The sequence below is a fragment of the Mercenaria mercenaria genome, chromosome 19 (assembly GCF_021730395.1).
Source record: "Mercenaria mercenaria strain notata chromosome 19, MADL_Memer_1, whole genome shotgun sequence".
Lineage (NCBI taxonomy): Eukaryota > Metazoa > Mollusca > Bivalvia > Venerida > Veneridae > Mercenaria > Mercenaria mercenaria.
The window spans coordinates 46,034,424-46,056,011 of record NC_069379.1 but is presented as its reverse complement, the minus strand read 5'-3'; the positions used below and the strand labels follow the sequence as shown (position 1 = coordinate 46,056,011).

The 21,588-nt window shown below is 33.7% G+C and overlaps 1 protein-coding gene across 1 annotated transcript; it reads left to right on the top strand.

The window, feature by feature from the left end:
- The first annotated feature begins 1,092 nt into the window (after window positions 1-1,092).
- On the top strand, window positions 1,093-20,028 carry LOC123525939 (thrombospondin-2-like). Its single transcript, XM_053531347.1, has 12 exons — window positions 1,093-1,179; window positions 2,705-2,802; window positions 4,168-4,215; window positions 4,545-4,624; window positions 5,293-5,358; window positions 6,916-7,045; window positions 7,459-7,581; window positions 7,952-8,122; window positions 9,154-9,309; window positions 13,465-13,598; window positions 17,004-17,100; window positions 19,134-20,028. The coding sequence occupies exons 2-12, from the start codon at window positions 2,790-2,792 to the stop codon at window positions 19,301-19,303; spliced, it is 1,188 nt and encodes a 395-aa protein (XP_053387322.1). The 5' UTR covers window positions 1,093-1,179; window positions 2,705-2,789; the 3' UTR covers window positions 19,304-20,028.
- Window positions 20,029-21,588: the final 1,560 nt, after the last annotated feature.

The following is a 21,588-nucleotide window of genomic DNA, read 5'->3' as shown; positions in this document are numbered from 1 at the left end:
AATAAGCTTCGTAATATTCATTTAGAAACTTTATCGTTTTTCATTATTAAATTGTGATGTGAAGCATAAAGAAGCATCGGACACTATTGTTTAGCTAAACACAATGTCTGGTTCAATTTCACTGGACAGAGAGTCACTGAATGCCCATTTACGAAATCCGCCAGTCAGGACAATAACGATTCACCGACAGACCTTTCTAAATCCAATTATTCCAACGAAATTATTGCATGCCTACTTATCGACTAGCGCAATCTACACTTCAGTTTATATTAACATCTTTAAGTGATTGCAAGTTATTGCAGGGTATAAATTATATATCATCTGTATTCGTAATCAATTATATCAGTTTATAACGGTGTTGACAAAATTTAAAAAAGAACCTCAGTCACCAAGTTGACATCTAGTTTTCTGACAAGAGCGATTCCTGACCCTGACATTTGCCGAGTTTGTTGCACCAGACAGCTTTTGTATTAACTCGGCAGGAATTGACTGAGATGAAGCACTACGACAAGAAGCATAGTATTGCAGCAAATATTACTCAGCTAAGTAACAATAATACGTATTAGATTTATAAATGATATTGTTTCTGTGTTAAGATCGAAATATATTGCATCGGGAGAAACCATGTATAACAATTGCACATAATGTCGGAAGATCTGATGATCATGAGTGAAATATATCTTAATCTAGCATGTAATTCAAAAAAGCCTTCGCATATTCCTTTTCATTTAATGCTTTTTTATGCTCCAATCCATTTTACCCGTGTAACATCACGTGGAAGCAAAATGTCACGCACAACTACCTTGCGAACTTAAATATTCGATTGGATTTACAGAAATCTTATACCTTTTCATACGATTGGCGATTAATTTCATGATGTTTATGTAAATATTTGTCTTGATTGAAGTACATTTTTGTACAGAAAGCCCAATTATTTATAACTCGCGTACTTTGAGACCTTTACTGAAATAAAAGTAGCATATTTTTTGGAATGCTAGAACTTCAATCTCCTGTTTTTAATTTATTACAATGACAGTGGAACAAATAATTATTTTTACTGCCTTAAACAGTAAATCTACGCCTTAAAATTTACCTCATAAAATTCAAATTAGGATGTAGCTTAGCTTGCGAACAGATCACTAGGAATATTGTTCTGTGCGTATTATTTATATAATTTAGGTATGTATGCGCTTCTTTACATTTATTAATCATAAAGCTATACAAAGTAATATTCCATTTTCCTTTCTTGATTTAAAATACATGTATATACAATGTTAGTTTCTTTTAAATGTCATTTTGACGAAACATTTTCAGATAAATCTTCTTTTTCCGAGATTAAAGTTCATAGACTCTGATATAATTGATGTCGACTAGCATTTATTCTGTTCTATCGAGTGTTGTTTCTTACATGAAGATCGGGTGAAATCGTACATGTTAATATTGCGAACATTACTGAGTTTAAAAGGACATGCCGTAATCACATCTTTTACATTTAGATAACATTTCTTGATAAAACTTTTCATATTTAGTACAAATATATACAAACAAATATTTAAATAAGCATGGAAAGGTTAAATTCATGAAAAGTATTTTATATAAGAAATTGCATGAGCGTTTGCTAACACTTTATTTTGAGTGATTAAAAATTGTATTTTCTTATGTTAATGACGGTTTCTACTTTAAGCTTTGTGTTATATTAAAAGTATACACGTAAACGGTTCCCGCGAAAATATAACGTATGTAATTATCCTTTTTTACAAGGATGTCCTTGATCAAATTACTACCATCGTTTTTTTATCCGGCTTTTAACTAGAGTAACGTATTGTCAGAAATCACAACAATATTAAAGCAAAATAGAGACCATAAAATACTGTTAAGATTGAGTCTGTAATAAGTTTATAATAAAAAGTATATTCAGCTAATTCAGTACACCAGAGACGTCCTTTTATAAACTGCAAAAGATATATTTAAAGTAGAATGTAGCTTAATCTATGAGAATATCTGTTAACCGAATGAAAACTAATCAAATCTCGACGTCTACCGCTGTTTTTTACGATAAAAGAAAAAATGAGAAGAACTTTCTAAACCTTCAGTATGAAATTTGTGAGAAGAGTTTGACCTTCGTCGGGTACTAACGCTTAACAACTGAGATGCAAGAGGTCGTTAGGCAAACTCGAAGTCAGATTTAATGATGAAAATACCAGAAAATAAAACAACAACGAGTCCTACTTTTCTTCTGCTGCATGATTTAATTGTAGATCAAATTCTATGATAAAGAAAATCTAAAAAGATCCTTCGTGAATTTTACAGCTCAAGCATATAAAGTAACAGCAGACTCTGAGGCTACATAGGAACTTCATGAAGAACTTAACCTGTTGCTGCAATAGTTCGTAATATTTGAAAGCCATGCAAAATAAGAGTATTAGCATGCTAGGGTCATTTAAGTCTGTTCATGGAAAAAACAATAACTTTAACAAAACAAGCCATTAAACATAGTAAAATGCAGTCTTTATCTAGAGCATACATCATTGACTTAAATGAGTTCCATTTATATATACTAATTGGCAATTTCTACATATGAAACAAATGTTAAAGTAGAAACTATTTCAAGAACAAGATCAACAGCTTTAATATTAAAATATCATTTTAATCAAAAGCTAGAATTAGACATTACAATATAAGAACTTAATAAATTTGTTTTCAGGCTGCCTTATTCGCAGAGGAAGAATATTTCATTAGAAAATCGTTACACATTAAACAGTGAATGTTACACATAAGGTAGTGAAGAGATGTTGTTATCATGTAAGTAACTCCTCTATTAAAACTTATTAATAAATTTACGGAAGGTGGAGAGCTGCCGATTCGTGCTTAATGATCTTTGCTCTTCTTTCACAGTCGTTAGCTAGAAAGTCGTCATATAACCTAAATTGTTTCGTTGTGTCTTAAAACTAAACACCAAAAAGGAAAAAAAAAGGATCATTTAATGAATACAATATTTAAGATATTTTACATTCAGTGTACTGTCACAAAGACAAATAATTTAAAATATTGCATTTCAACCGCAACTGTTGAACGAAGACTTTGAACAATTTGAAACACGGATTGTTTCACAAAAGCTTCCCATATCTTCCTCAAATCTACTAAATAACACAATGTTTTGTATGAAACAATCCATAGAGAACATAACATTTTTTCATGTAACAACTGTTCATATTATGAGATGACATAATTATTGACTTCTATTAGTAAGGAAGGGACTGGTAATTCATTTCAATCGGTAAAACACTTATGCCTAATTCACATTTGACCCGGACTCCGTGCGATAAAGTAGTCTATGGGTTTTCTTGCGGTTTTGGGGCATCGTAGGTGGCTACGGGCGTATGTATGTGTTCACATTATATATTAAGAGCATCGTGCCATTTTTTGTACAGGCTCTTTGGGGAAGGCCGGGGGAAATCCATACGGATTATACGAAAATCGTGCAATTTCAGTGCAGTTGCCGTGCAGTCTCCGCAAGCTTCCCAGGGATATTGTACGACGCCCGTAGTGTCACAGAGAGACCCGTCTCTGCAGCAAGGGCTGCACCTACGCCGTCGCCTCCCTGTACCTCTGTCTTTCCTGCTGTTCATCAAGGACGGCCAGGGTTGCCCATTTCAAGGCCGTCGAACGGCAATGATGCGGTCGCTGTATGGTTGCCGAGCGATGATTGCTCAATATCCGTGCGATTGCATGGGCACTGCTCGGGCAGCGGGCGGCAACTTTGTGGCAGCTCTGCGAGGGCTGTGCAAGGGTCCAACGGGTCTACAATGTCCGTACGCTTTCTTTTGGACACCATGTACACGGAAAATCGCAACGATGCCCGTGCTGGGATTGTGCAATGCCATCTGCGACATGACTACGCGCTAGGGGCTTACAATTGTTTCAGATTTGTAAAACTTTTCGCATAACAAAATCGTAGAGGCTGTGGAGCCCGTGAATCTGTCCGAAAATCGCACTGCCGCCTCCTGCCTCCGCCCGGAGGCCGCACGGAAAGCGGGCTACGGGCAGTCTACGGGCTCAACAGACCAAAGGCAAAATGTGAATTAGGCATTACAATTGCATAATTTTATAGTTATTTAGAAGGCAATGTATTTATTTCTTGCAGGTTATTGTATTTATTTCTTGCAGATTATACCGTTCTTTTTGCATTTGGGTTGACCGTGTATGGGAGAGCATGTACGTAGAAAATTTTGTCTTTTTGAATGCAAAAAAATATATTTTATTTTAATGTTTCTAGTATATACGAAAACCTAAACATAATATTAATAATTCAATGCACTAAAAGAGGGAAAATCGAGCTTAACTGTGGATACCGGTATGCTATTCACAGACTGTAAAGTCTTCAACATGAGTCTATTAATGAAAAAATCTATAACAGTAACTGCTATCGCACACTGCCTTTTGTTCGTCGTTATATTTCTTATCCTTTAACTGTTTATCTTTTAAAATATGTAACCATTAGATTTAGTCTGTACTGGTAATTATTTCCTTTTTGCATTTTAAAGTATCACTAGAATGTTCCAGTTGCTCTGGTGTCCAGGACATGCAAGAATGCAACACAAGAAGATCTTGCTCAGATGGACAGGTTAAATCTCTAGAACTATATTTAAGCTTCATGTTCTGAAGACTGTTATTATTGTATGGGTGCGTGATGGTCTGGAAACACGATTGGCTGTCAATCCAGAGGTCTGAGCTGTCAGATTCTGATGATTTAGACACTGGAATTATCAGAGATACTTTTGTCTTCCACTCAACTCAGAGGAAAGTACTGGTATTTTCCAGGAAAGAGGTCTTAGCGTGTATTAGTGCTATGCACCGGGCACGGTAACGAACCAGAGAAATCAGATCACTGTGTTGATTAGGACAAACTTGGCACCCGAATGTCTGCTTTTGTACGTACGTATTTGTCATGAAAAGGGTGCTATATAAATCTGATATAATATGATATATAATTAATAAAACTTGTGTGTATCCTTTTGTACAAATTTTGTATGAAAATAAATGTTGGTTTTAACAATTATAATCATATTTTATCACACATATCACCATTCTGATAACAGGCAAGTTAAGATTTCAATACGCGCATAGACAAGTCTGGAAACCACGATCAGTCGGCTAAGCATGCTTCAGCTAAAACTCTATCTGGGTGATAAATTATACAATTTTGATATTTTGCTTACGTCGATTGCAATTGTATGAACAATGACTATTTTGAATGTTAAAAATATTGCCATGTTTGTTCATTTTATTCAGGTTTGTTACACAAAACGGGAATATTCTGAAAAAGTTCAATTTGAACTTGGATGTGTTGATAAACAAGTAAGTCTGACCATTTTAATTAACATTATGATAACAGTAGGTGCTCATTTATAAGAATATGTTTAACTATTAGCAGGAATTGTTTTGACCTTTTGAATAGTGTAATATTAAATGATGTAAATATAGTTGCATTTTGATAATTGTGTACATATGCGATAAATACAAATGTTTTTTTCCAGCCTAAAATCAGCTTAAACCAATTTTTAGAATAACACAATGAATAGTAAAAATCATGAAATTAGTAATCATTGATGATGAACACAATGTTTAAATAACTAGGTTTTAAATATGAAAACCGATTTCGTGATGTATCTAATATATTGTATAAACGAAATATTCACATCAGTTTCAAAATTGTACAGTGAAATTTCTTCTCCTGTCACCGAACAACATAGATATCGGAAAACCTTATTTAGAACAATCTAAATTCTCCTTCGATAGAATCGAATAAAAACTTAAAAAAACATATTCAAAGTTCATGAGAAAAAACACTTAACTTTTCATCATTTTCCCTAACCCACTCAATTTGTTCTGTTCCTGAAGACCAACTGCATTAAATACACATATATGTTAGGCATCATTAATACAGGAAAGCATTAAAGAAACCTTCTGAAAAAGATCTAATATTTACCCATTTAACAGACAACTTAAAAGGTATAGCGCTTATGAAATACAATGAATACTGTAGTTATGATATTCATAACAGTCCTTATCACACCCGTTTTTTTTAATGAACTTCTTCAAAGTATATAGAAATTTAGTTAAGTCAACAGAATTTAAAGTTTTCCAAAGAGAAGCCCGTTTGAGTTTTATAGAACTATTTAGAACAATAATTTATTTATAGTCTATTTAGAACGAATATTTGGTTTTGAACAATTTTCTTTTATTATGGAGCAGACGTTTGATAAACCGTTACATATCAATATATCCGGAGTGTGGCAAAAGATTTTGCAACAAACTGAAATGTACCAAATTTATGTACCCGTATTATAATATATAGCTGTACATTATTCAAGAAACACGTCTAAATAACTATATCTTGTCAAACAACATTATGAAAATCTCCTGCACAATTATTGCTTGTTTTAAACATTAATGAAACAAAGCTGTGCAATCATAATTTCATGTTGCTGTATAACATAGCGGTAAATCAGATATGAAACACATCTCTACAAGTTTATCTTACTGTAAAACATTTATGAAACACATCTGTATAATATACCTTGCTGAACAATATTTATGTAACACAGCTGTTTAATTATATTATGATATACAAAGAAACCGATACAATTATTTCTTGCTGTACATCATTTATGAAATATCTGAATTATCATATTTTTACTGTACCCAATTAATGCAACACGTCTGTAAATTATATCTTGTACGAAATATTCATACTTTCTTTAATTTGATAAACTTACTAATTGTCTGAGGTGTTCTCTCTACATATCCATGCACTAACTAGTTTTCCAAGCTGTTTCAGTATCCACGCCTTTTTGAATTTCTCAAAAAGCTTTATATATGTGTAACAAAGACTTAATTAAGTATTTGTTTTAGCATTGTGGTGAGTATGCCAAAATACCAAATGGAACGATGGGTATAAACACAGCAGGCGGTCAAACACAGTACTGCTATGAATGTTGTTCAACTAAAAACTGTAACAAAAATCTTTGCAATCATGCACACCGTAAGTATTGCCACGCACTAACATACGATAAAAATAAACTGTAGTAGATATTAACTAAGTAAAACATAATTTTATATTAAAAATTATAATATTTGCTTCAGTAAGTATCTATGCATGAATCTGAGGCTTTGCTTTTGGTGCTCTCCGAGAAATCTACCCTTACCTGTTATCTTTTTTTTGTAAGTAATACTTCAGATTTAAAAAAAAAATAAAAGTGATATACATCAAAAGTATTTATAAACACCGTTATCTTTGTTACGTTTCATAGCAGAATTTGTCCAAGCTTTCCAGTATATTCTAAGCATGAGAATAAATTCATCTTGTTCAACATTACTGTAGTATCAAAGAACTGTTAAACATTAAATGATTTCATCTGAAGGCACTATATTTGTTTTTCATTTCTTTGTTTACAGATTCTTATTGTGTGGATGACAAATCATTTGACTGCGCTCTGTTAAACTCTATGCTCAGTCTCTGCAAGAATATTGTGAAAGCAAAGCTAATCTGCCCAAAATATTGCAACCTATGCCATGTGGGTACGTGTGTGTAGTAATTTATAGATACAGCTCGTTTAAATGGGTCAGCCGTGTTGATGTACTTATAAAATAGACTTGCCCGGTTTATAGGTTGGTCAGGGCTACGGATATGTATTGTATTTTGCCATCGGAATATTTCTATCAAATGTTTTTTCCCCTTCCGTTTGGATCCGTCCATGTTTACAAACACGTTTGTTTATTTTATGGACTGTAACTTTGGATTATTTGTATATTTATTTACAAGACCGATTTCAGTAGGCATTCATTACCACGAGCTAACTAACAAAATGATACAATTGAAAATATTCTACGTTTCAAGAGTGCAAAAACTGAAATATATATGAAATAATGAAATTCTTTATCTTTATAGTTGATGGGAATTGGTCTCCATGGACGTCATGGTCAGGGTGTGACGTCACATGTGAAAATGGAACCCGTTCACGTGCCCGTACATGCACAAATCCAGCGCCACAATATGGCGGTCTTGATTGTAATGGAGATAGTATTGAATTTAAAGTTTGTCACATGCAGCTCTGCCCTGGTAATAGAAATAGATTTTTGAAGAATAAAATATTTATCCGATCTAAATATGAACAAATACTTGAACATTATCACCAAAACGCATGAAATCTTTGGCGAGTCATGGACTATCCTTGAAGAAAAAAATGTACACATGTAACTCTTTCAGAGACAATAATTGAAAGCAAATATAACGATGAGAAATAGTACACGAGAAGTCTACACTTCTTAACTTTTGTGCACGTTTACAAACAATACTTTTCAATTAAATAGTGCTAATTATTTACACTTAATGGGTATCGGTGTTGTTAGATAAGAGAAATAAATTTTAAAATAGCATAGTCTAGGTTTTTAGATATTTATCAAAAAAAAATCTTACACAAAGTCATAAAGATATAATTTTAAAATGCAACTAGAACGCATGCAATTATCTTACAGGAGCATTTAAGAAATTGCCTTGACCGAAATTAGACCCACGATCCCATGGATTGACATTTAAGTGTTTTACCAGTTGACCACTGGGATTACCCTTTACTTTACTGTTATAAATGGTCAAGACTACCTAATATTGATATAGTCTCAGATACAAGTAAAGTTCAGGGACTGTTATGAGTTGTTTTTGTCACTAGCAACACATATATAAGATATGAAATGAGTTCGTGGTAAGATTAACTTGAAGAATATATGGAAATATCTTATCGTACTTTGTCTACATTGTAATGTGAACAATTTGCCGATCATGTCAACAAATAATATTGAAACTGCAATTCTAATTGTTGAATATGGTATAAACTCAAACTTTGTGTACAATGCTCGATGATGATAAAATATGACGTCTACTCGAAGTAATTGCATCTTGTATAATGCATGTCTGTTTAGTTTTATTTGATTTTGTGTCATTATTATTGAATTGAGAATTTTCTTGGAATTGTATTTTTTAAATGTGACGATGATGGGGCATTATGTTTTTTCATTTTATTCTTAAAAAAACGTTGCGAAAGGAGCGTTAATATAAAATCCTGTTAACACATAAGTTATCAAAACATTTTGCAGTGCATGGAGGCTGGAGTGAATGGGTAGAATGGAGTTCATGTCCCGTAACTTGTGGAGTAGGGATGCAGAGTCGCACCAGGACATGCACTAACCCTGTTCCAGATCGTTTCGGGCAAAGCCTTGAAGACAGGTTATGTAATCCAGGAGAGTGTACAAGTAATATATTTTCGAGCTAGACAATTGAGCACTATTACTTTTTTCAATATTATAGAATAAATGTTTATGAGCAAATTATGTCAAAAAACTCTAATCGTCTGTGTAAATATGTAAAATGAAATGATTGTAACATGTTGACCAACAGTCAGATCAATTCAATGTCTAACCGCTAAACTGAACATAGAAAATCAAGTATTGTGAAACTATGTTATAAATATATACCTTTGCAATCGTACACATATCGGAAGAAATAAGTAACGATGTTAGAAATAGATTTTTTATTAATCGGGCAATCCTGGAGTTCTGGCATAGACTGTGGAGGTGGGTTTTGCTCCAGTTCACCGCCCTTCATATCAAATGGCATTTGTTGTGGGTATTCAACAGATAATGATTCTTGTCGCCATGTTAAATGAAGAACGTAATTCTGTGCGGACATTTATTTGAACGCCTTAATTTCTGTTATTGATTTGTTCATGAATTTATCTTATCTACTAAATAGAAAGTCTATTTCATGAATTGTTACAAGTCAATGTTTGCGGGAGTAGTTGAAAATAAAAGCAATATACACGTAACAAGCTTTCAAATTCAGTGCATATTTGGCAATTACTACGCGTTATTTTCAATATACGTTCAGATCGTATAAAAATATGTTTGTGTACCTTAGGTAGAAGTTATAACTTGAAAATTAGTTAAATCTGGAAGCTCACTGGGTATGAACTATGCAAGCTATTCTATATTTAAGCGCTTTATTTACAATTTATACCATAAATTCATTCCATTTATGTAGACATTCAAATATAACCTTGGGGCAGAAGTAAAACCTACCTGCATTTCTTCCACAATATGTTATCTAAAGAATGAAGGCAAAATAGAAAACTTTTACCGCAGGTAACTCAGTATTTTTAAAGGTGTCTAACTCTTCCCCTCCTGATTCAGTGGTAAATTATCTTTGAACAGCAAGAGATCGCTTATAAAATGAAAATTTTCCACTTTTGTACAATACATCCATAATAAGTCTTGAAAGAAGTAAAAACTTACTAGAAAAAAGGAAAATATGAAAATTTGTTTTGGTTCTAGTGGGGCTTGAACCTACGCCCCTCCCCCACTGAAAATTGCAGGTGAAGTAGGTTTATGGTAGGAACTGAATACTCTTCAAAAGGAAGGTACTCTATTACGGGTCCAATACCTTAAAGTTTTGCATGCAAGAATATATGGCTATCATTTATTATAGGTTTAAAACTTTTTGTTTTTTCTAGGTTAATTACCAATCTCACATGTGTCTTCGGAGTCAGAGATCTAGGCGATAGAATCAAGAGCAATAACTCTGACATGCATTTTGGCCAAATTTTGCCCCTTTTGGACTTCGAAAATTCTTGTTAAAGTTTTGCGTGCAAGTACATATAGCTATCATTTAAAAGCATATAGCTTTGAAACTTGTTTTTTTTTCAGGTCAATTACCAACCTCACTGGGTCAAGTCTCATACTAGTAACCCTGACATGTATTTTGGCAAAATTATGCCCCCTTTTTGACTTAGAAAATCCTGGTTAAAGTTTTACATGCGAGTTATTATCTCCAAAACTAATGCAGATATTAAATTGAAACTTCACATGTGTCTTCGGGGTCATAAAACTAGGTGATAGCATCATGAGCCATAACTCTGATATGCATTTTGGCCAAACTATGCCCCATTTTTAGACTTTGAAAATCTTGGTTAATGTTTTGCATTCAAGTATTTATAGCTATTACTGAAAGGCATATAGCTCTGTAACTTTTTTCTAGGTCAATTATCTACCTCATTGGGTCAAGTCCCATAACTCAGACATGCATTTTTGGCAAATAATGCCTCCTTCTGGACGTCTGTAAATGCTGGTTAAAGTTTTGCATGCAAGTTACTATCTCCAAATAAAATGCAGATATTGAATTGAAACTTCATTGTATCTTCACTTTTATAAAAAAAAAGGTTATAGTATCAAGTCCCATAACTCTGACATGCATTTTGCCAAGTCATGTTCTCTGTGAACTTAAACCTTCTGGTTGAAGTTATGCATGCAATTCACTATCTCAAAAACTAATGCAGATACCGGATTGATACTCTAACATTAAGGGTAATATTCCAGCTTCTAGGACAATGATTTGAATGATCGAGCATTTGCTGTCTTACGGACAGCGCTTGTTTTTATAGATGTAGTGAACTTTAAATTGTTAAAGATTTAGTCTGCACTAAACTCCGTTACAAACGAGTTATCACAACTGAGCCCTCTGCAAGTCGAACAGGCGGAACAGTTGTCATAAAAATTGTTTGCTGTACTTGCCAATCAGGTTGTAAAACATTGGCATGCAATTGCAGAAAAGTAGGCTTGGAATATAGTTCCGCCTGTTCGATGTGCAGAGGACTTACATAGGCGTAACAAGAATGTTAAATGTGAAATAGGCATCACCTATAGAAAAGAAAAGAAATTGGGGTTAAAATACGCTTTTCGGTCGATTTAAATCTAAGCAAAACTTTGTTTATCATGTTTTTAAAAGGAAAGCGCAGGAAATTGCGTCTATGAACGGAAATGGCGTCATGGCGTTTAAAAAACGCACGACAAAATTAATTTCTGTTTTAGAAGCTGTAGCGCGACACTATATTTTTCTTACAATATATCTATAATTGAAAAATATACTGAAAGGGAAAAGGAACAACTATAAATATTGATTTCGTATGCAGTGTCATGTAAAAATACAGAATTACTTATGTTAGATTAATTCCTCATAAAGCTAGAACTTATACTCGTACAAAGTCGAAAATAAAAACAAAAGCATTTATCATATCAGCACCTAATCCATATTCACTAATCTTTACGTACTTTCAGTAAATTACAGTCCTCCGTATTGATAGATACATCCAACCGTCTGTAAAATCACCAGATTCAACATTAAAATGTTATGTAAAATTTGTAAAAAGCTGCCGGGGCTCAATCCATTGATCTTTTGAGATATAGACGGTCAACAACAGACTGTATGCAAATGTTATGTAAATATATGCAAGTTGGCGAGCATAGCGAGCCGAAAGCAAATTAAATAATAGACATTCAAGGGTATTTTGATGTAATGAAAAAATGCAAGCTTTGCCAAAAAGGGGAGGGGGCTCCCCCACCCTGGTTATGCCCTTGACTTAACAATCTAATGTTCACTACATCTACAAAAACAAAATAGCTCAGAAATAAGGTATTGTTTGTTTTTTTATTGATATTGTATTGGTAGAGGTACTAATTGATAGATGTGATATTTTACAGAAAGCTAATACATGCCATATAGCTTTTAAGTAAAGTCTGACTTCAATCATTTATAGATAATATACCATGTGATAAAATATCTTAAAATATCATTTTAATTTGTGAAGTTTAGTAGTTAGCCTACATAGAGTGGAACATTTTATGTAGAGGTACTTGTTAACCATTTCGTAAAGATAGTGCTAAAATTGTTGGTTATCATGTTGTTTTTAGGCGGCCATATTGGATATAAGGCAGTCATATTGGACTTTTGATGTAATTTTGGATTAAAATGCTTTAGTTGTTATGTCTAGTGAACGTTATATGATTTTTCTGTTATCATATGGATGTTTAACACACTCAGAATCATACTATGAATCACTTCCTGAAATCCCCATAACTTTTAGCAGCGATATTAAATTTGGCAGCCATGTTGGATACATATCATTTCAAATATAATTTCATTGACTGGTAATAGACTCTGTTCTTATCATTTAAAATATTTACATGTTCAGATAAATATTTACGAAGTTATGAGGGAATTCAAAAAGTTCGCACTTTTGTTTCATTTTTTTTTCAACATTTTACCCCCAAAATTCATTGACATGTCATTCCTGATATGTTATACATCACACATGCCAAATATCATTTCTGTGTAAATATTTTCCCCTACATTTTATATATTTACTGGACTACATTTTAGATTACATTACACTGCCCTATTACAGATTATATAATAATACCCTATTTAAGGAAATATTATAACAACACCCTATTACAGATTACAATAACACGTCCCATTACATAATAAAAATATAACAACGCGCTATTACAGATTATATAATAATGTCATATTACAGATGTCATAACAAGAGATATTAGAACAACGTCATATTACAGGTTTTACGGACTGCTATGGTATACTTAAGAAACATAAAAATGCTGAAAGCGGGGTGTATTCAGTAACACTGTGGAGGTCCAAGCAAAGGATACAAGTATACTGCTACATGAACACTGATAATGGCGGTTGGACGGTAAGTTATTCTCTTTTCATCCACCAAGATGTTAGAAAAGCATATGCAACTAAAAACGTCTTGTTGATGCTGAAGTTTTTCGTTTTAAAGGGAAAAACATGATATTGGTTAATTAATAGCACGTATTTAGAAACTAGCCTACCATTAATTGTAAATGTTTAGACAAAGTAACCAGGGGGTCAACAAAAGAGCTGCATTATCATGTAACAAAATATGATTAAGTATTTAATATCCGTGAGGTGAAAACAAACCGAGTAACGCCGCATAGTACACACTGTCTTAATAGATCTTCCAATGAAAGGTAAATGAATTACTTGCTACGTTGACAATTATCATTTTAAGCATACACATGTATTATATATTTCATAAAGGCAGTAAATTTTCAAACCAAATCGCAGTAGTCTTTTGGACGATGCTATATTTAAAGAATCGGAGAAAACAATTTGAAATTAATATTAATGTCTGTGCTTCTGGGAAATCTACCCTTACCGTTAATCTTTAATTAGTTGTGCAAATGTACATTTTCGTGATGTACAAACAAAATTACCGCACTATCTGTCTGTACTCAAAATAGTTTCAACTTACGTTAGATCTATAGAATAAACTTAATGAGCAACCCACAGATTGGATTCTTGCAGCATGGACAAACCCAGCAACGCTATATAAGAATGAGACATATATTTCCACAGGGTAGTAGCTACCCCTAGGGTTCATACACAAGGTATATCGAGTCACCCTAAAGTTGTATCAACTGAGGACCATGCCGAATCGCGGTTTTCATGTATATTTATAAAGCCCTTAAATGAATTGCCATACAAGTAAATAATCGAAGCAACCTATTTGTTAGGATACGAGTTATATGACCCAGGGAAGTGCCTACGCCTTAAGTATCCTGAACAATGAAATGGGTCCAATCGCTAAGATGACTATGTCTTAGTCTAGCTGACAAACAATAGAGAATGTCCTTTGTTAAAACGTATAGCTGGAGAGACATAAATTTTACTCTGGCTACCTTGCCTAAATGATTCGGGTACCAATGATTCTTAAATGATTTCAATTATGTGCTCGATAATTTCAGAGAGCAGGCTAATCACTAAATGTTTCAAACTAACAATCTTCAATTAACAATAATTTGCCCAAACTCCTATAGGCTGGAGACTCTATACTTGACTGGTCTTTTTGTTGAAGTTCCCGTCAATGTCTTTGAACCAACAATTTACGAGTCCTATCACATATATGCTCGGCCTCTGTCCTTTAAATTGAAGTTACAACTCTATATGATTGCCCTGATTTCTGGATGCTCAGCGCCTATATGCTATCACATGTAGCATTTATCTATCATATAGGTATATCCCCGATGCCTTGGCTGTATTGCGCCAATAATGCTGCCTATAAGCTGGAACTCTCCTACTATCTCAGCAGATTATCAAACTCTGGGCCTCTGTCTCAGCTTTCCGATGCTCAGCCTGTAGTTGCTATCGTCTATAGCATTCAACTACCGTTAAGGTAAAACTCCTATGCGCGGGTCCTATAGCTCGAAACCTTCTTGAAATTCTGCAACTTTTCTTTAGTCTATGAACTTCAAACTCAGGAAATTATCCTAATAACAGTTTAACAAAACAACATAATTTTATCAATGTCATAATTTAATACAAAACTCCATGACAACAGATGTCTTTTAATAAAAAAGCAAGATTTCAGAGGATGGAAACTGCATTTTCAAGGGAAAAATCTGTCAGGACATATCGCTGAAAACAGGAGTTAACAACAATTTGATTAACATAAAGTAGAACTGAACTGCATGTACATTTTGTAAACATTCATTTTATTTTTGGAATACTCATAAACATATTGCATACCAATAAAACATCTTCAAAGTCTGGGGGCAACATATTAAAATGTCTATAAATCAGAACTATGAATCATATAACTCATGAAGAGCGATGTAGTTTTAAAATGTCTGTAATCTATAATTGGTAAATACTGTCAAATGTTAATATCTGTATTTCAAAGCTTTAATGTGACTTTATTTTTTAATTTGTAAGAGAAAAGAAATAAAAATGTAATAAAATATTTTATCATATCGAGGGAAAGTAATTTAAAAACAAATGAAATTCATTACATTTATATGGTTATAATGAAAGTTTTTTTTATTTAAATTGCGCACCCATGAAAGTTAATACTGCATTGCACTGCATGTCAACCTAATGTATTGCAACGATAATAGTGCTGTTTACCTATACAATAGAGGTTTGCCTGGGTTTGCATTTTGGGCATCTACACACATATCATATAAAAGGAAAGCAATTTCATGTACAAACAAGAATTAAACATTAACTTGGGTTTCTGTGCCCTTGAGCTTTGCACACATTGTTTTGTAATGGTGAAAATGTATGTCAATATATGTAAATGATATATATCCATGCATTAAAACCGTTACAGACCAGACAAAATATACCAAATAGTTTTATTTTCAAGTATGACCTTGTCATTCAGGTAGAAGTCTGAGTCTTACATGAGACATTTCATTTGTTATGGTGCGTACGTTTGAGCCAAGTCCTTCAATGTCCACCCATGTAAAGTTAAGTTATTGACTAGACCAAAAATGATCTACGATCGTTCTAAGTGTGACCTTGACCTTTGAGACATGGACTGGACAGGGACCGGGTCTTGCACGCAACACGTCGTCTTGCTATGTGGAACATTTGTGCTAGGTGATTTTGAAATCACTCTATAAATGGTACAATTACGGACCGGATATGAAACTGATGCACAAACCTGTGACCTCCAAAGGTGACATTGACCTCAAAGCCAGGGTATGGGTCTCTTTTTTGACACGTCCTGTCATTATTTGGAACATTTGTGGCAAGTAATTTCAACATCCCTTGATACATTGCAGAATTATGGACGATCGAGCTAAAATTTGACCTCTAAATGTTACATTGACCTTGGAGCAAGGGTCTGTGTCTTGTGTGAGACACATTGTTTTAATTTGGGCAACATGTATGCCAAGTTATTTCAAAATCACTTCATAGATGACAGGGTTATGGACTGGACATGAAGTGTGACGAAGGACGGCAGAACGTACTAACTGATGGAATAACGCAACCCATGTCCATAATTGTGTCCCTTTTTCTTCGAAAAAGGCGGGGGAAAATTCAACAGTATTGCTTAAATGCTGAAAACAAATTTATCTAAAACACGCAAAAGGAAAAAGATTTAATCTGATGAGGGATGTTATTACATCTAAATTTTGTTAACCTCGCTAATAATTGTTAAATTTGTATATATGCGAGAGTATATGCGAGCAGGTAAGACGTTTGCTATGCTAGTGTAAACATACTCATGATGTAAGACTTTAAACTGAGTGACAACAACTATATGTTTGTTTCTTCCAATTTACAGATTTTCCAATATCGCTTCAATGGGAGTGTTGATTTCTACAGAAATTTTACGGAATATGAGAATGGGTTCGGTGATTTTGAAACAGAGTTTTGGCTAGGTAAGTTTGATCACTTTAAAGCGTTAGAGATGCCATTTGTATGTGTATGCATACCGTTTGTGAGACTGAAGTTAAAAAAAAATGAGGAACTAGAAATTTCTCTTCAGATGGGTTTCATACGTTCGGTGAGACACAACTGTTTGTTTTCTGTGAGTAACGAAACTTTGACAGCAGAATATTAAGATTAAAGTAATTTGTTATTTGCACCTTTGAGCAAGGTCTGTAAGTCTTGTAAGATATCGCATTGCTAAACTGAATGTTTGCGTGCGTCAAATATTTGAAATATAAATGTAAGTCTATAAATGTACAAAGAGGTTAAAGACTTGACCAACCTATCCATGCGTACAAATGCTAAAGTGCGGACAAAGAAAACCACGTAAAGTCTTTGATCTCATACAATGACATCGAAGTTAAGGCAAACGCAAGACATGTCTTTGGTATATCAAAGATTTTGCCAAACCGTTTGAATATATCCATCAATGTATACATTAGTTAGAGACTACATAAGAAATAATGGATCTAGGTATAAGTCTAAAATGCGACACACAGTCAAATTATGATATAATGGCATTTATGTGTGCCAAGTTGCTTACATATTCACCTATGCGTACAAAAGTTAATGAGATAAAATGTTTGACTACTAATTGTGATATTGACCTTTAAGGTAGGGGCATGGCTCTTGCATGGGACACAGCGTTTAAGTATGGACAATATGTATGCCAACTTGTTAAAATATCCGTCAATTCATAAAAAAATTAAATTATGTTAAATGTTTGACCTCTGAGTATGACCTTTATTATTAGTTAAGGATTCAGGTCTTATACATGAAACATTTTCTTGTTATGCTAATCATTTGTACCAGGCTATCTATGAATGCAAATAAGCATGACAAAGTTCCAAACCGGACAAGAGACGCACTCACGGACACAGGCATTGACACATGCACACACTCATGGCCAGATGTATCAATATACGACCCCTCAATTTTCAACGGTTAGGCCAAAAAAAAAAAAAAAACCCATAGATTACCCACTAAATACATTCCTCGGAAAAAAATTCCGAAAATATTATATAAATAAGTAGTCAATCCGTAATGTCTGTCGGGAAAGTAAGTATTCTCTGTATGCTTTTATGGCAATTTTCGAACTTTACATAAAACCATGTGCCGATTGAGCTATATAAAAATTTACGTCTGGAGAATGCCGAAAAGCCTAACAAGAACACGTGATTTAACGGAAATTGTCGATTGTCATTACGCGTCCACAACCTATACGATACCTCTTTAAAGATTGTTTAATAAATATATATATATTTCGTTTATTTTATTTTTTAATCATTTTGTTGTGTTGTTTTGCAAACTCTCCTCAATTATACAGGTTAATTTCAAACATCATCTTTCAGTTGTTTTAAGGTACTAGACCCGTATTTCTGTGTGACTGCATACTCTCTTTTGGTGAGTCGGCATTTTTCGGACGTTAACAGAATTTCCGTAAAAACGGATAATTATGAAATCATATACATTTACCGGGTTTGTCGACTCTCATTACGGATCGAATACCTTAATGACGTCCTTGTTCTTTTAGAATTCCGCTTGTTTTGTTGAATTCTGACCAAAATGCTAATAATACACATATTTTAAGTGAGCTGCCTAATATACATGATATCAAATTATACTGTATTCATTGAACAGTTTTAACATATTTGTATTTTGCTTGCCTACAGAGAGCTACGTTTTCTTTTGTTGAACTTATTCAATGAATTTAATTGACTTTGACACAGCGAATAGGCTACATAGAAACTTGATAAATAAATATGAATTTACCGATCTCATTATTAGAGGATTTCCACGCAATCATATCTTTTGACTAGTGTTAACTATTGTGGTGACAGGTTTGCAGATAATTAGTGTACAGATGTCTCTGATGATCTATAAACTATAAAAGATTCTGTTACTGACCATTAAACAATGCTTGTAACAACAGTTATTTACAAAACTCATTTTACAATGTAATGGTATTTCTTTCATTGTGTAGGTCTTAAAAGTGTACAGGAAATGGCATCTCAGGGTAAAACTGAACTAAGACTGGATCTAACAGCGGCTGATGGCACTACTGCTTATGAAACTTTCCAGAACTTCTACCTTGACGAGGGTTCAAACTATACTCTCCACATTGATCCTGGAAGGGGTACAGCAGGTAATTAATTTCGTTTCTTTTGAATTTACATTGTCTTGGTGACAGATGACATGCTCTTTTGATGATTTCCAACACTTCCTGCGTATAACTACTTTACAATGGACGATTAAAATAAAACAAGAAATATATCTGGTATGTTCAGAGCAAAACTATAAAATATTTTCTTGATGGGTATGGAACTACGGAATAAAAGTGATCATAAATGATCAAGACCTGTTATAAAATATTCTTCTATAAAGGCAAAGTACTTTAAAACTGCACGAACGTAAAATGTACCCGCCTTGAAACGTAACGTAATAACTTCTTTCATGAACACATTGAACATGTCGAGCAAGATGTACGGGTAACCTGTTTTTAAAACTATTGGAAAGACATGCACTACAGAAACAATTTGTTTTTCATACATCTAAAATCAAACTTACATATTAATCCCCCGCCACAAGTGGTGGGGGTTATAGGAATGGTCTCCGCCCGTCCTTCCGTCCGTCCTTCCGTCTGTCCGCAACACTTTCGTGTCCGCTCCATATTTCCTAAACCCCTTGAAGGATTTTCATGACACTTGGGTCAAATAATCACCCCATCAAGACGATGTGCAGAACTTATAAGTCAACCATGCCGGCTCAAGGTCAATGTCACAACTCAAGGTCAAAGGTTTGAGCTTTCCATTTTGTGCCCGCTCTATATCTCCTAAACCCCTTGAAGGATTCATATGAAACTTGGGTCAAATGATCACCTCATCAAGGCAATGTGCAGAACTTATGAGTCAGCCATGCCGGCTCAAGGTCAATGTCACAACTCAAGGTCAAAGGTTTTTGCCTTCCATTTCGTGTCCGCTCTCTATCTCCTAAACCCCTTCAAGGAATTTTATAAAACTTGGGTCAAATGATCACCTCATCAAAACTATGTGTAGACGTTATGAGTCAGCCAAGCCGGCTCAAGGTCAAGGTCACAACTTAGGGTCAAAATTTTGAGCCTTCCATTTTGTGTCCACTCTGTATCTCCTAAACCCCTTCAAGGATTTTCATTAAACTTTGGTCAAATGATCATCTCACCAAGAACTCATGAGTCAGCCATGTTAACTCAAGGTCAAGGTCACAACTCAAGGTCAAAGGTTTGAGCTCTGTATCTCCTAAACCCCTTGAAGGATTTTCATGAAACTTGGGTCAAATGATCACCTTATCAAGACGTTGCGCAGAATTCATGAGTCAGCCATGTCATTTCAAGGTCCAGGTCACAGCTAAAGGTCAAGGGTTTACCCTTTCACTATCCATAGCAGTGACGGGGGATTTAGCTGTCTTTCAGACTGCCTTGTTTCAGTTTTACATTTTCATTTGTGGTTACACCAGTCGTGATTTTTTATTTTTCACCTCATTTCAGTGAGTAAAAGATTTTTCGAATAAAATAAATACACTAAAAGAAAAAAAAAGATATATTCGAAGCTCTCCCAGGAGTTTCAATCAAAAGTCCGAGTGACTACGTTTATGACATCTTATTAATTAAAAATTATCCTTATTAAAAAGCTTTCGAGACTTGACTTTCGAAATGGTACATTATTTATGTTCAAGTTCATCTTAAACAGCAACATTGCCATCGAATTTTAATAAACTTTGGTTTTCGTTTTTGTAACTTGATTATGTAAAGTTTTATTCGTACACATATGTTGATTTACATATAGGTGTAAAATAAACTAGCATATCGGTACGTGTTTGATTTATATACATTTTTGCTATAGTTTTATTTTCTTTTTTAAAAAATAAAATATCTTTTTATTCAGAAGTAATACTTATTAAAATTACTTTTTACTGTATTCCCGAAAATAAAAAACAAACACAGAAAGGGGTTTTTTCATATCACTCTTTATTTAGGGGGAAAAACAAAATTTTAAGTTCTTTCAAGAATTTTTCAGAATACTTCCCTTACCCCTTAATTTTCAACTTTGATTTATCTAAGATAAATTAATTTAAAATCCTAAAAATGGCAACTTAAATCTAAAAACTACTTTGAAATGACTTTTTTATAGACATACTTTTTGGAGAAATTATTTTAGGATTCCGTACTGTAAAAATCTGTACTTGCTATTGGGTACCGCAAAAATTAATATCCTTACCAGGACGTTTTCCAAACATTTTGTATCTAATATTTAAACGAAAATCATACTTTAAATATCAAACATTTATTTTTTTGTTTATTTTTTTATGTTTGTCAATTCTTACATATTTCATTTAAAATTTCCTAAAAAAATGCAGGCCAAATAATTATTTTGTTAAAAAAACCCGGCAGCGAGCAAATTTGG

Coding starts and splice junctions, on each gene's coding strand:
- LOC123525939 (XM_053531347.1), top strand. Junction 9,310..13,464: donor TAATCCAGGAGAGTGTACAA/GTAATATATTTT, acceptor GTCATATTACAG/GTTTTACGGACTGCTATGGT. Junction 13,599..17,003: donor CTGATAATGGCGGTTGGACG/GTAAGTTATTCT, acceptor TCCAATTTACAG/ATTTTCCAATATCGCTTCAA.